Source organism: Lepus europaeus, chromosome 14 (assembly GCF_033115175.1).
Source record: "Lepus europaeus isolate LE1 chromosome 14, mLepTim1.pri, whole genome shotgun sequence".
Classification (NCBI taxonomy): domain Eukaryota; kingdom Metazoa; phylum Chordata; class Mammalia; order Lagomorpha; family Leporidae; genus Lepus; species Lepus europaeus.
In genome coordinates, this window is record NC_084840.1 from 1619636 (window position 1) to 1633467 (window position 13832).

Sequence of the window (13832 nt, forward strand, 5' to 3'; positions counted from 1 at the left end):
ATTGGAAATGGGGCAGCCGGGACACAAACCAGTGCTGTACGGCATGCAGACGTCGCAGGTGGTGGCTTTCCCCACCATCCACGATGCCAGCGCCTCATGTGCTGTGGACACTAACGCTCCCCAGGCCTCCTCTTCCGGCCGCACTGACCGCCACTGTCAGGGCACTTCTCCGCGTGGCCACATTTCTGCGTCGACCGTGATGTTTGCATTCATTATAGTGTGATGGTTTGATTTGACAGTATGTAAGGGACAATCAGAGTGTTTATTAATTTTTAAGTGATTTACTTTTTTAAACAAATATTTATTTGTTTCTTTAAAAGGCATAGTTGGAGAAGAAGAGGCAGAAAGAGAGAAGTCTTCGTCTGCTCGTTCCCTCCCCAGGTGGCCACAATGGCCAGGTCTGGGCCAGGCTGAAACCAGGAGCTTTATCCGGGTCTCCCACGTGGGTAGCAGGGGCCCAAGCACTTGGGCCTTCTTCGGTTGGTTTCTCAGGCCATTAGCAGGGAGCTGGATCAGAAGCGGAGCAGCCGAGACTGGAACCCATGCCCATATAGGATCTGGGCGTTGACGGGCTGTGCCATAGCGCCGGCCCTGGGTGTTATGAGCATATTGGTCACTGTCGGTGCAGGAGGGTGGCCACAGATAACAGGGAGATCTTGTGTATTTCCAAGACTAGAACAAAGGACTTGTGACGTTTCCGTCACAGCAGTGACAGCTTTGTGGAGACAGGTGTGCTCGCCCTGAGCGGACACTCCGCAGAATGCACCTGTGCCTCTCGGACGTGTGTGTCCTGCTGCGGAGGCGGCGGCACGGGGCGCGGCGATTGTCGTGGCCGTATCTGGTCAGGTGGCAGAGGAGCTCCCATGCGACACAGGAGCGGGCTGCCCCGTTCTTCCGCCTCCACCATCGGCACTGGAGAATCACGGGTTTGTGCTCACAGACAGCGCCCAATGTCTGCAGCTTCGGGCCGGCTTCCAGTTTTACAGTAAGTTTCCATACCGAAGCCGATTTAGGAAGCTGTTTAGTCCGTGGCTTTTTGGTGGAAGATGGTGTGGGTGGACTTGAACAGTGCCGTTCCTTCCCTGCGCCAGGGTGTTAGCAAGCTGCCGACGGCTCCGTCTGCACGCTGTCGCCCTCGGCGTGAAGTAGAGGCTGCAGCTGCTCGTGCAGTTTGGATTCTGGTAAAAATAGCGAAGCTGTCATTGACGAGGCAAACAGTGCAGGTTTTGCTGTTAGTACATTGGCGCATCTCAGTCTCCTGTCTGTTTCCACACTCCCACTGAGTATCTGGTAAGTCCTCTGGTGATGGTTTCATGTTATAGGGGTGTAGATCTCACTTTTTCCATTTCTTCTTGTTCTTCTCTTTGTCTCTGCTGTTTGCAAACTGTGCCGTGATTGCCACCGTCTCCAGGGGTCTTCTGATTGGAACCCCCAGGGCCTTGGCCTGCTGGGCTGGCATCAGAGGCGTGGGTAGGTGCCGCTCAGCATTGCTGTGTTTCTGTGGGTTTTGCCCCCCGTGGATTGGGTGCAGATCTCTGAGGCAGGAGCACAAAACAGGAGCCCTGGGCTGTGGTGTCAGCGTGGGCAGTGGCCATGTGCCCATCACGTGGAAAGACGTGGCTGCCAGGGGCCCTGGAAGGCCACCGCACCTGTGTGCCGCGGCGGACCCTCGCTGAAGGACGGCCTCGCTCCCGCTGCGGAGCCGACTTCCCAGGCCTCGTGCCTGTCAGCCAGTGCTCCTGTGGTGACAATGGGCAGGAGAGCACCTGACCCCGAGACTCTGCGGGCAAAGCTGTTGAGAGAGGGCCACATCCGGCCACATCCTGCCATTTCCTGCACTCGCCATGGCCTGTGGCTAAGCTGGCCAGGCCTGAGCACCTCGCCGTGCCTCCGCCTGGGTGTGGTGGAGCTGAGAGTGGGCACTGAGGGTGACGTGCGGGTGGGTGCAGGGTCGGGAGCACGCTTCACTGATGCAACAGTGCTCGGCCTGGCGTGGATGCCTGCTTGTGTCCCGGAGGTTGTGTCCGCCGCGGCTGAGTCGAGGCAGCCGGCGGTCTCCAACGTGTCGACTCTGGGTGGAGGTCGTGCACAGGGCAGCTGCTCACGTGGCCCTTCCTTACCCGGCTGCCAGAGAGGTTTGTAGTTTGTAAAACAGGAGGTGTTTGAGGATACTGGGTCTTCTTAGGGAAATGGAAAACCCCGTGAAATTGTGGGTAGGGAGCGCTGGCTTCTCCCCCATCCGAATGTGGTAAAGATGGTACGCGCTTGGGAGAGGCGAGTAGCCAGGGTTTCCAGGGCTGCTCCAGGCCAGGTGTCCGGAGCTCCATCCAGGTCTCTCATGTGGATGGCAGGGGCCCAAGAACTGGGGTCATCTTCTGCTGCCTTCCCAGGTGCGTCAGCAGGGAGGGGGATTGAAGGGGAGCAGCCTGGGATTGAGCTGGTGCTCTGATGGGAGGTGCTGGCGCTGCAAGTGGCGGCTTAACCACAGCACCAGCCGCTGCTTCCGTTTGGTTTGCTGAGCCTTCTGGGGGTGAGGAGAAGGGACAGGAAGGTGTAATATGGCTCTGCCTGGAGCAGTGGGTCATCGTGCAAGTTCTGGAAGCAGAGCCGTGTCCCCTCTGACAGGTGTGGAGCAGTGGGTCATCGTGCAAGTTCTAGAAGCAGAGCCGTGTCCCCTCTGACAGGTGTGGAGCAGTGGGTCATCGTGCAAGTTCTAGAAGCTGTGCTGTGTCCCCTCTGACAGGTGTGGAGCAGTGGGTCATCGTGCAAGTTCTAGAAGCAGAGCTGTGTCCCCGCTGACAGGTGTGGAGCAGTGGGTCATCATGCAAGTTCTAGAAGCAGAGCCATGTCCCCTCTGACAGGTGTGGAGCAGTGGGTCATCGTGCAAGTTCTAGAAGCTGTGCTGTGTCCCCTCTGACAGGTGTGGAGCGGTGGGTCATCGTGCAAGTTCTAGAAGCAGAGCTGTGTCCCCTCTGACAGGTGTGGAGCAGTGGGTCATCGTGCAAGTTCTAGAAGCTGTGCTGTGTCCCCTCTGACAGGTGTGGAGCAGTGGGTCATCGTGCAAGTTCTAGAAGCAGAGCTGTGTCCCCTCTGACAGGTGTGGAGCAGTGGGTCATCGTGCAAGTTCTAGAAGCTGTGCTGTGTCCCCTCTGACAGGTGTGGAGCAGTGGGTCATCGTGCAAGTTCTAGAAGCAGAGCTGTGTCCCCTCTGACAGGTGTGGAGCAGTGGGTCATCGTGCAAGTTCTAGAAGCTGTGCCGTGTCCCCTCTGACAGGTGTGGAGCAGTGGGTCATCGTGCAAGTTCTAGAAGCTGTGCTGTGTCCCCTCTGACAGGTGTGGAGCAGTGGGTCATCATGCAAGTTCTAGAAGCAGAGCCATGTCCCCTCTGACAGGTGTGGAGCAGTGGGTCATCGTGCAAGTTCTAGAAGCTGCGCTGTGTCCCCTCTGACAGGTGTGGAGCGGTGGGTCATCGTGCAAGTTCTAGAAGCAGAGCTGTGTCCCCTCTGACAGGTGTGGAGCAGTGGGTCATCGTGCAAGTTCTAGAAGCTGTGCTGTGTCCCCTCTGACAGGTGTGGAGCAGTGGGTCATCGTGCAAGTTCTAGAAACTGTGCTGTGTCCCCTCTGACAGGTGTGGAGCAGTGGGTCATCGTGCAAGTTCTAGAAGCTGTGCTGTGTCCCCTCTGACAGGTGTGGAGCAGTGGGTCATCGTGCAAGTTCTAGAAGCAGAGCCGTGTCCCCTCTGACAGGTGTGGAGCAGTGGGTCATCGTGCAAGTTCTAGAAGCAGAGCCGTGTCCCCGCTGACAGGTGTGGAGCAGTGGGTCATCGTGCAAGTTCTAGAAGCTGCGCCGTGTCCCCTCTGACAGGTGTGGAGCAGTGGGTCATCGTGCAAGTTCTAGAAGCTGTGCTGTGTCCCCTCTGACAGGTGTGGAGCAGTGGGTCATCGTGCAAGTTCTAGAAGCTGTGCTGTGTCCCCTCTGACAGGTGTGGAGCGGTGGGTCATCGTGCAAGTTCTAGAAGCAGAGCTGTGTCCCCTCTGACAGGTGTGGAGCAGTGGGTCATCGTGCAAGTTCTAGAAGCAGAGCTGTGTCCCCTCTGACAGGTGTGGAGCAGTGGGTCATCATGCAAGTTCTAGAAGCAGAGCCGTGTCCCCTCTGACAGGTGTGGAGCAGTGCTCATTGTGCAAGTTCTAGAAGCAGAGCTGTGTCCCCTCTGACAGGTGTGGAGCAGTGGGTCATCGTGCAAGTTCTAGAAGCTGTGCTGTGTCCCCTCTGACAGGTGTGGAGCAGTGCTCATTGTGCAAGTTCTAGAAGCAGAGCTGTGTCCCCTCTGACAGGTGTGGAGCAGTGGGTCATCGTGCAAGTTCTAGAAGCAGAGCTGTGTTCTCTGACAGGTGTGGAGCAGTGCTCATTGTGCAAGTTCTAGAAGCTGTGCTGTGTCCACTCTGACAGGTGTGGAGCAGTGGGTCATCGTGCAAGTTCTAGAAGCAGAGCTGTGTCCCCTCTGACAGGTGTGGAGCAGTGGGTCATCGTGCAAGTTCTAGAAGCTGTGCTGTGTCCCCTCTGACAGGTGTGGAGCGGTGGGTCATCGTGCAAGTTCTAGAAGCAGAGCTGTGTCCCCGCTGACAGGTGTGGAGCAGTGGGTCATCGTGCAAGTTCTAGAAGCTGTGCTGTGTCCCCTCTGACAGGTGTGGAGCAGTGGGTCATCGTGCAAGTTCTAGAAGCAGAGCTGTGTCCCCTCTGACAGGTGTGGAGCAGTGGGTCATCGTGCAAGTTCTAGAAGCAGAGCTGTGTTCTCTGACAGGTGTGGAGCAGTGCTCATTGTGCAAGTTCTAGAAGCTGTGCTGTGTCCACTCTGACAGGTGTGGAGCAGTGGGTCATCGTGCAAGTTCTAGAAGCAGAGCTGTGTCCCCTCTGACAGGTGTGGAGCAGTGGGTCATCGTGCAAGTTCTAGAAGCTGTGCTGTGTCCCCTCTGACAGGTGTGGAGCGGTGGGTCATCGTGCAAGTTCTAGAAGCAGAGCTGTGTCCCCGCTGACAGGTGTGGAGCAGTGGGTCATCGTGCAAGTTCTAGAAGCTGTGCTGTGTCCCCTCTGACAGGTGTGGAGCAGTGGGTCATCGTGCAAGTTCTAGAAGCAGAGCTGTGTCCCCTCTGACAGGTGTGGAGCAGTGGGTCATCGTGCAAGTTCTAGAAGCAGAGCTGTGTTCTCTGACAGGTGTGGAGCAGTGCTCATTGTGCAAGTTCTAGAAGCAGAGCTGTGTCCACTCTGACAGGTGTGGAGCAGTGGGTCATCGTGCAAGTTCTAGAAGCTGTGCTGTGTCCCCTCTGACAGGTGTGGAGCAGTGGGTCATCGTGCAAATTGTAGAAGCTGCGCTGTGTCCCCTCTGGCATTTGGTTCAGTATTGGGGACCCAGAGCTTCCTTGTCTGTGAGATGAAGTTGACGGCACCTCGCTCACAGGATTGGCTGGGGAGTGAATCATGGAGCACGTAGACCAGGCGGCACTGTGTCTGGCACACGTGTGAGTGATAAACACTAGCTCTTGCCTCAGATCCCGGCGTTGTGTGGATGATTTTTATTTGTGAAACTTCAAAGAGGTGAGTGAGCGTTTTAGGTTTTGTCCTCGCCCTTCCTGTCTCGTCTCTGCACGTGTCGCTGCCCGGCGTGCCTTTCGGGGTTTCGGGCAGGCTTGCCCCCACTGGATGTTGCCGTGACTTGGAGGCGTCTGCGGTGCTCGGTGTAAACACCTGCCCAGCACCATCAGCGTTCCTCGGCTCCTGCGCTCTCGCTCCTGGGCGTTGGAGAGCTTTGTTTCTAGTGGTGGGTTTTTTGTTAGAGGATTTTTGATAAATTACTATTTTGAAAAGCAAACATAATACAGTTCAGAATTTTTTTTTGCAAAATTTAAAAATATCTATTTTCATTTTATTTGGAGGGGGGAGAGAGAGTGCAGTGACTCACCTGCCGCACCAGATGCCTGCCCCATGCGTTTCAGATCTGTGGTTTCTGTTTCTGAGCCCCTGAGTGGGGCCTCTCGTGTGATTGCTTTAAATGCCTTCCTGGGACATCGTGGTACAACTTTGAAAACATATTAAAATAACTTCTTACTGTGTAAGTGTGTGTGTGTGTGTGTGTAAAGATTTACTTATTTGAAAGGCAGGGTTACAGAGAGAGGGAAAGACAGAGGGGGTCTTCCATCTGCTGGTTCACTTGCCAGTTGGCTGTAACGGCCAGAGCTGTGCCGAACTGAAGCCAGGAGCCAGGAGCCAGGAGCTTCTTCTGGTCTCCCATGTGGGTGCAGGGGCCCAAGGACTTGGGCCATCTTCTGCTGCTTTCCCAGGCCACAGCAGGGAGCTGGATCAGATATAGAGCAGCCAGGAATCGAACTGGCGCCCATGAGGGATGCCGGCACTGCAGGCGGCGGCTTTACCCGCTACGCCACAGCGCCGGCCCCAGTGTGTATGTTTCTTAGAGAATATTTCAGAGTAGTGAGACACAGGGGCGGGAATAGAAGCTGACCAGACTGTCAGTTTGTGTTCCCGCCCTGTCGGTGCGAGTCCCTCCCGTCTTCGTGCACACGCCTGGCCTCTTCACCTGGTCGAGGAGTTCCTGTGAGTCAGGAGTCTTCAGACAACATCACGGGGAGGCTGGTGAGCGCCTCACCGCGCAGCACTCAGGTTTTTGCCTCTGAATTGTGACAAATGACACTTTGAGAAATATTCTTGGTGAAAAAACCATGAGGCCTCTGGCTCTGCAGTGGAGGCCACCAGGCGTCACCCCCGGGCATGCGTTCCAGGCAGGGGTGTCCCCGGCAGACTCCTGCCCATCTCAGCTGGGCTGCTTGGCCCCTGCTGTGACAGGACCACGTGGGTCCCGTGGCTGAAACCCACAGGGCTCCAGTGTGGAAGGCCCCTGAGAGCCCCCACCCAGCTCTGTGCAGTGCAACTCGAGCCTGCTGCCCTTGTCCTGGTGGCCACCCTCCCCGGGGCCTCGGGCGCCGTGTACCCGCCGGTTCTAGGCTTCTCTACATGCTTGCCACGTCACCAGAACCGTGGGCTCACTCACCGGAACCTGTGGGCTCGCTCACTGGAACCTGTGGGAGAACCCGTGGGCTCGCTCACCGGAACCCGTGGGCTCGCTCACTGGAACCTGTGGGAGAACCCGTGGGCTCGCTCACCAGAACCGTGGGCTCACCGGAACCGTGGGCTCACTCACCGGAACCATGGGCTCGCTCAGTGGACCCGTGGTCTCACTCACCAGAACCGTGGGCTCGCTCACCGGAATCCATGGGCTCGCTCACCGGAACCTGTGGGCTCACTCGCCGGAAACGTGGGCTCGCTCGCCGGAACCCGCGGGCTCGCTCACCAGAACCCGTGGGCTCGCTCACCGGAACCCGTGGGCTCGCTCACCGGAACTGTGGGCTCGCTCACCGGAACCGTGGGCTTGCTCAGTGGACCCATGGGCTCGCTCACCAGAACCGTGGGCTCATTTACCGGAACCGTGGGCTCGCTCACCAGAACCCGTGGGCTCGCTCACCGGAACCTGTGGGCTCACTCACTGGAACCGTGGGCTCGCTCACCAGAACCCGTGGGCTCGCTCACCAGAACCATGGGCTCGCTCAGTGGACCCGTGGTCTCACTCACCAGAACCGTGGGCTCGCTCACCGGAATCCATGGGCTCGCTCACCGGAACCTGTGGGCTCACTCGCCGGAAACGTGGGCTCGCTCGCCGGAACCCGCGGGCTCGCTCACCAGAACCCGTGGGCTCGCTCACCAGAACCGTGGGCTCGCTCAGTGGACCCGTGGTCTCACTCACCGGAACCGTGGGCTCGCTCACCGGAATCCATGGGCTCGCTCACCGGAACCTGTGGGCTCGCTCAGTGGACCCGTGGTCTCACCGGAACCCGCGGGCTCACTCACCAGAACCCGTGGGCTCGTTCACCAGAACTGTGGGCTCGCTCAGTGGACCCGTGGTCTCACTCACCGGAACCGTGGGCTCGCTCACCGGAATCCATGGGCTCGCTCACCGGAACCTGTGGGCTCACTCGCCGGAAACGTGGGCTCGCTCGCCAGAACCCATGGGCTCGCTCACCAGAACTGTGGGCTCACTCACCGCAACTGTGGGCTCGCTCAGTGGACCCATGGGCTCACTCGCCGGAAACGTGGGCTCGCTCGCCGGAACCCACGGGCTCGCTCACCAGAACCCGTGGGCTCGCTCACCGGAACCGTGAGCTCGCTCAGTGGACCCATGGGCTCACTCACCGGAACCGTGGGCTCACTCACCAGAACTGTGGGCTCGTTCACCAGAACTGTGGGCTCGCTCAGTGGACCCGTGGGCTCGCTCACCGGAACCCGTGGGCTCGCTCACCAGAACTGTGGGCTCGTTCACCAGAACCGTGGGCTCGCTCAGTGGACCCGTGGGCTCGCTCACCGGAACCCGTGGGCTCACTCACCAGAACTGTGGGCTCGTTCACCAGAACTGTGGGCTCATTCACTGGAACCGTGGGCTCTCTCAGTGGACCCGTGGCCTGCTCACCGGAACCCATGGGCTCGCTCAGTGGACCCGTGGGCTCGCTCACCGGAACCCGTGGGCTCACTCACCAGAACTGTGGGCTCGTTCACCAGAACTGTGGGCTCATTCACTGGAACCGTGGGCTCGCTCAGTGGACCCGTGGGCTCACTCACCGGAACCCATGGGCTCGCTCAGTGGACCCGTGGGCTCACTCACCGGAACCCATGGGCTCGCTCAGTGGACCCGTGGGCCTGCTCACCTGAACCCGTGGGCTTGCTCTCAGCACAGGGCCTCCCTCGTCGTCCTTGTCACCCCTCCCTGCTTGTTCTCGGGCTGTCGCCTGGGGTCTCCTCTCTCACTCCGGCAGCACCTGCTGAGACCACACCCCGGGGCTTGCTGTCATTAGTGTTGTGCCCCTGTGTGGTCGAGCGCTGGCTGCTCGGTCACAGCTCCCGTGCCAGTCTCTGCCCATCGGTGGAGCGTCGACAGGCTGATCTGGCTGGGACGCCGTGGGCCCGTTTCTGGACGTGAGAGTGCCTGTAGTGCACAGGGACTTTGTGCCTTCTGAGAAGGCAGCACGGGGCCCCGCGCCCCAGTGCCTTCCGCAGCCTGCCGTCCCTCTCGGCCCCTCGTGCTCCTCCTTAAAGTCTGCACCAAGGCCTGGCCGCCGTGGCACTGAGCCGGCTTTTCAGCGGGGGCTGCCTCTGGTCTCCTCGTGGGGCTGCCCTTTTTTGAGGGGTCTTAGTTTTTACGTCCTTATCTGAAGAGAGGACTGGAAAAGAACTCCTGCCTCCTTGGAACTCAAAGAACTCAGAGTCAGGGCCGGCGCTGTGGCGCAGTGGGCTAAGCCTCCACCTGCAGCACCGGCATCTCACACGGGTGCCGGTTCCAGTCCCGGCTGCTCCTCTTCGGATCCAGCTCTGTATGGCCTGGGAGAGCCGTGGAGGACGGCCCAGGTCCTGGGCCCCTGTGCCCACATGGCAGACTGGGAGGAAGCTCCTGGCTTCAGATCAGCGCTGCTCTGGGCTGGGCCAGCAGTGGGAAACGGCCCGGGTCCCGTGGCCCTGCCCCTGCGTGGGAGACCTGAGGAGGCTCCTGGCTTCAGATCAGCTCTGCTCTGGGCCAGCAGTGGGAAACAGCCCGGGTCCCGTGGCCCTGCCCCTGCGTGGGAGACCTGAGGAGGCTCCTGGCTTCAGATCAGCGCTGCTCTGGGCTGGGCCAGCAGTGGTAAATGGCCCGGGTCCCGTGGCCCTGCCCCTGCGTGGGAGACCTGAGGAGGCTTCTGGCTTCAGATCAGCGCTGCTCTGGGCTGGGCCAGCAGTGGGACACGGCCCGGGTCCCGTGGCCCTGCCCCTGCGTGGGAGACCTGAGGAGGCTCCTGGCTTCAGATCAGCTCTGCTCTGGGCTGGGCCAGCAGTGGGAAACGGCGCGGGTCCCGTGGCCCTGCCCCTGCGTGGGAGACCTGAGGAGGCTCCTGGCTTCTGTGCTGCTGCGGGAGGTTTCTGAGGTCAGTGTGCCGTGCAGGTCCGCCTGTTCTGAGTGGCCTCCCTGCGGCCCGTTGGTCATCACAGCTTTGCTGCCCCAGGTTGGATCGACTGCGTGGGTGGGGCGCCTCCCGGCACTGTCGAGCTGGTGCCATGGCAACAACTGCGGGGCGAACAGCTCCAGGCTCCAGCTCTGACACTGAGTGCTTGGTGTGCCGATCAAGCCCCCTGTTCCAAAGGCGGAATACACTCGACTGCCTATTCCAGGGGGCGGGTGACGCCCGGGTCCTGTGGTCCCACCGCTCCGTGCAGTCCTCCTGGTCTGGAGGGGGGCCTGGGGTGTGGGCCACACGGTGCTGGCTGCCTCTGTGCCTCTGGAGGCACACCTGCTGTGAGGTGCTCTGTGCGAAGCCCCCAGGTCCCTGGGGGAGCCTGCTGTTCTCTCCACGCCTGGCTGACTGCGTGCAGCCAAATGCCCACCTCAGGGCTGCATGGTGGACTTGTCACGGCCATGTCAGGACACTTGAGGGACTTGTCACGGCCGAGTCAGGACACATGGGGAGACTTGTCATGTCCGTGTGTGGTCCCTGTGTCAGGACACGTGGGGAGACTTGTCACGGCCGAGTCAGGACATGTGGGGAGACTTGTTACAGCCGTGTCAGGACACGTGGGGGACTTGTCATGGCTGAGTCAGGACACGTGGGGGACTTGTCATGTCCGTGTGTGGTCCCTGTGTCAGGACATGTGGGGAGACTTGTCATGGCCCTGTGTGGTCCCCGTGTCAGGACACGTGGAGGACTTGTCACGGCCGAGTCAGGACACGTGGGGAGACTTGTTACAGCCGTGTCAGGACACGTGGAGGACTTGTCACGGCCCTGTGTGGTCCCCGTGTCAGGACACGTGGGGAGACTTGTCATGGCCGAGTCAGGACACGTGGGGAGACTTGTTACAGCCATGTCAGGACACGTGGGGGACTTGTCATGGCTGAGTCAGGACACGTGGGGGACTTGTCATGTCCGTGTGTGGTCCCTGTGTCAGGACACGTGGGGAGACTTGTCACGGCCGAGTCAGGACACGTGGGGGACTTGTCACGGCCATGTCAGGACACTTGAGGGACTTGTCATGGCTGAGTCAGGACACGTGGGGAGACTTGTCATGTCCGTGTGTGGTCCCTGTGTCAGGACACGTGGGGAGACTTGTCACGGCCGAGTCAGGACACGTGGGGGACTTGTCATGGCTGAGTCAGGACACGTGGGGAGACTTGTCATGTCCGTGTGTGGTCCCTGTGTCAGGACACGTGGGGAGACTTGTCATGGCCCTGTGTGGTCCCCGTGTCAGGACACGTGGGGAGACTTGTTACAGCCATGTCAGGACACGTGGAGGACTTGTCACGGCCATGTCAGGACACTTGAGGGACTTGTCACAGCCCTGCATGGTCCTTGTGTCAGGACACGTGGAGGACTTGTCACGGCCCTGTGTGGTCCCCTCCAGTGTAGGACCAGTGCTGCCTGGGTCCTGTGGCTGATGGAGCAGCCTCCCCTGTTCTCCAGGCTTCTCCCCACCCCTTTCACGCCGGCCAGTCGCTAGGCTCGTGGCTGGTTGTGGTTTTCTGCTGTTGCCCGCCTGGTCATCCTGATTCGTGTGCCTGTTCCCTGAAGGAGCAGGTAGTGATCGCTGTGCTGTTTCTTTCTGTATCCAGAGTTCTCATCATGAGCCCCGTGGAGCCTGCTGACCCCGCAAAGCCCCGCTCTGCCCACGGCCACGCCCTTCCCCAGGCCCCGCTCCGCCCACGGCCACGCCCTTCCCCAGGCCCCCCGCTCTGCCCAAGGCCACGCCCTTCCCCAGGCCCCGCTCCGCCCACGGCCACGCCCTTCCCCAGGCCCCGCTCTGCCCACGGCCATGCCCTTCCCCAGGCCCCGATCCGCCCACGGCCACGCCCTTCCCCAGGCCCCGATCCGCCCACGGCCACGCCCTTCCCCAGGCCCCGATCCGCCCACGGCCACGCCCTTCCCCAGGCCCCGCTCCGCCCACGGCCACGCCCTTCCCCAGGCCCCGCTCCGCCCACGGCCACGCCCTTCCCCAGGCTCCGCTCCGCCCACGGCCACGCCCTTCCCCAGGCCCCCGCTCCGCCCACGGCCACGCCCTTCCCCAGGCCCCGCTCTGCCCACGGCCACGCCCTTCCCCAGGCCCCGCTCTGCCCACGGCCATGCCCTTCCCCAGGCCCCGATCTGCCCACGGCCACGCCCTTCCCCAGGCCCCGCTCTGCCCACGGCCACGCTGGGCGGATTTTCCAGGTTGCTTCACTGCGTGCTCCTGCCTGCCTCTGCCCGGGCCGTAGCCTTGTCCCACGTCTCCGCTCCAGGCCTCACAGCTAGGCGTGCTGGGAGCCGCAAACCAGCAGGTGGCCTGCCTGGTGCATCTTTGTGAGCCTGAGTAAATGATGCCCATTGCAAATATTTAGTTACAAAAAGCTGTTTTGATAGTTCTGAAGGAAGTAGTAGCATTCCAGCAGGTTCTAGTGAGAAGAGGAAAAGACAGAAATAGCCTCATGGTCACATGCGCCTTGGCCTCGGGTGCCTGACCCTGCTCGGATGACAGGTCAGTGAGGACGGCACCTGTAGGCACGGAGTGAGCTTTGTCCCCCGGCTCGTCACCCACTGCATTGGAGGGAGGTTTAGGGACAGGCGCCGTGGAGCCACCATGCCCTGAGAGGACGGTCAGCTTGAGGTTCACAGGGGCCACATGGCCTGGAGTTTTATTATTGTTTTTTTGGATTTATTTTATTTGAACAGCAGATTACAAAGAGTTGTAGAAAGAGAGACAGAGAAAGGGAGGTCGTCTTCCACCTGCTAGATCCCTCTCCAAATGGCCACAGTGGCTGGGGCTGGGTTAGGCAAAAGCCAGGAGCTTCTTCCGGGTCTCCCACGTGGGTGCAGGGCCCAAGGACTCGGGCCGTTGTCCGCTTTCCCCGGCCGTTAGCGGGGAGCGGGATGGGAAGTGGAGCGGCTGGGACGCTGATTTTGGATGCTGGAGGAGTGGGCGGCGACCTCACCTGCTGGGCCCAGGCCCCAGAGTTCTGTTGGAAGTGGGGGCTGTGGCGGAGGCTTTTGGCGTCTGGACAGATCCCTTCCCGAGTCTGCCGTCTTTCCTGCGAGTTGGCGTCTTTACCGTCTGCCAGGAGTGTTACGTGGCCTCGATGTTTCTCCTAGTGTTAGCACTTCAAAGGCCATCAGCTGTGCTTTGGCAGCCTGGGCTGGGACACAGTGAGCATCGCAGGCTGGGTGTGAAACGCAACTTTCTCTCTGGGCTGCAGGAAGTATAAAATAATTTTTATTTTATTGCTAAAAATTTTGTTTGAATGTACTGTGTGCAGTTACATACTTCATGGCTTTCACAGTGCTTTGGCTGACACCTTTTTTTTTTTTTTTTTTGACAGGCAGAGTGGACAGTGAGAGAGAGAGAGATAAAGGTCTTCCTTTCTGTTAGTTCACCCTCCAATGGCTGCTATGGCTGGCGCACTGCACTGATCCGAAGCCAGGAGCCAGGTGCCTCTCCTGGTCTCCCATGGGGTGCAGGGCCCAAGCACTTGGGCCATCCTCCACTGCACTCCTGGGCCACAGCAGAGAGCTGGGCTGGGAGAGGAGCAACTGGGACAGAGTCTGGCGCCCCGACCGGGACTAGAATGCGGGGTGCTGGCGCCGCAGGCAGAGGATTGGCCTAGTGAGCCGCGGCGCCGGCCTGGCTGACACTTTTTTGAAGTTTTATTTATTTGGGGGCCAGTGCTGTGGTGCAGTGGGTTAATTACAGCCTGCAGCAGTGGCCCCCATGTGGGCACGGGTCCA

At 60.0% G+C, this 13832-nt stretch overlaps 2 protein-coding genes across 2 annotated transcripts in view; one reads left to right on the forward strand and one right to left on the reverse strand.

The window, feature by feature from the left end:
* The window catches only part of RGL1 (ral guanine nucleotide dissociation stimulator like 1), a 209908-nt gene that overhangs the window by 11429 nt on the left and 184647 nt on the right, over window positions 1-13832 (forward strand). The gene's annotated exons all lie outside the window — the stretch shown is intronic.
* APOBEC4 (apolipoprotein B mRNA editing enzyme catalytic polypeptide like 4) lies at window positions 1334-7455 on the reverse strand. Its single transcript, XM_062211412.1, is given in 7 exon segments — window positions 1334-1452; window positions 1650-1800; window positions 1802-2057; window positions 2059-2180; window positions 6659-6746; window positions 7061-7088; window positions 7383-7455. Coding segments are annotated over 7 exon segments (837 nt in total).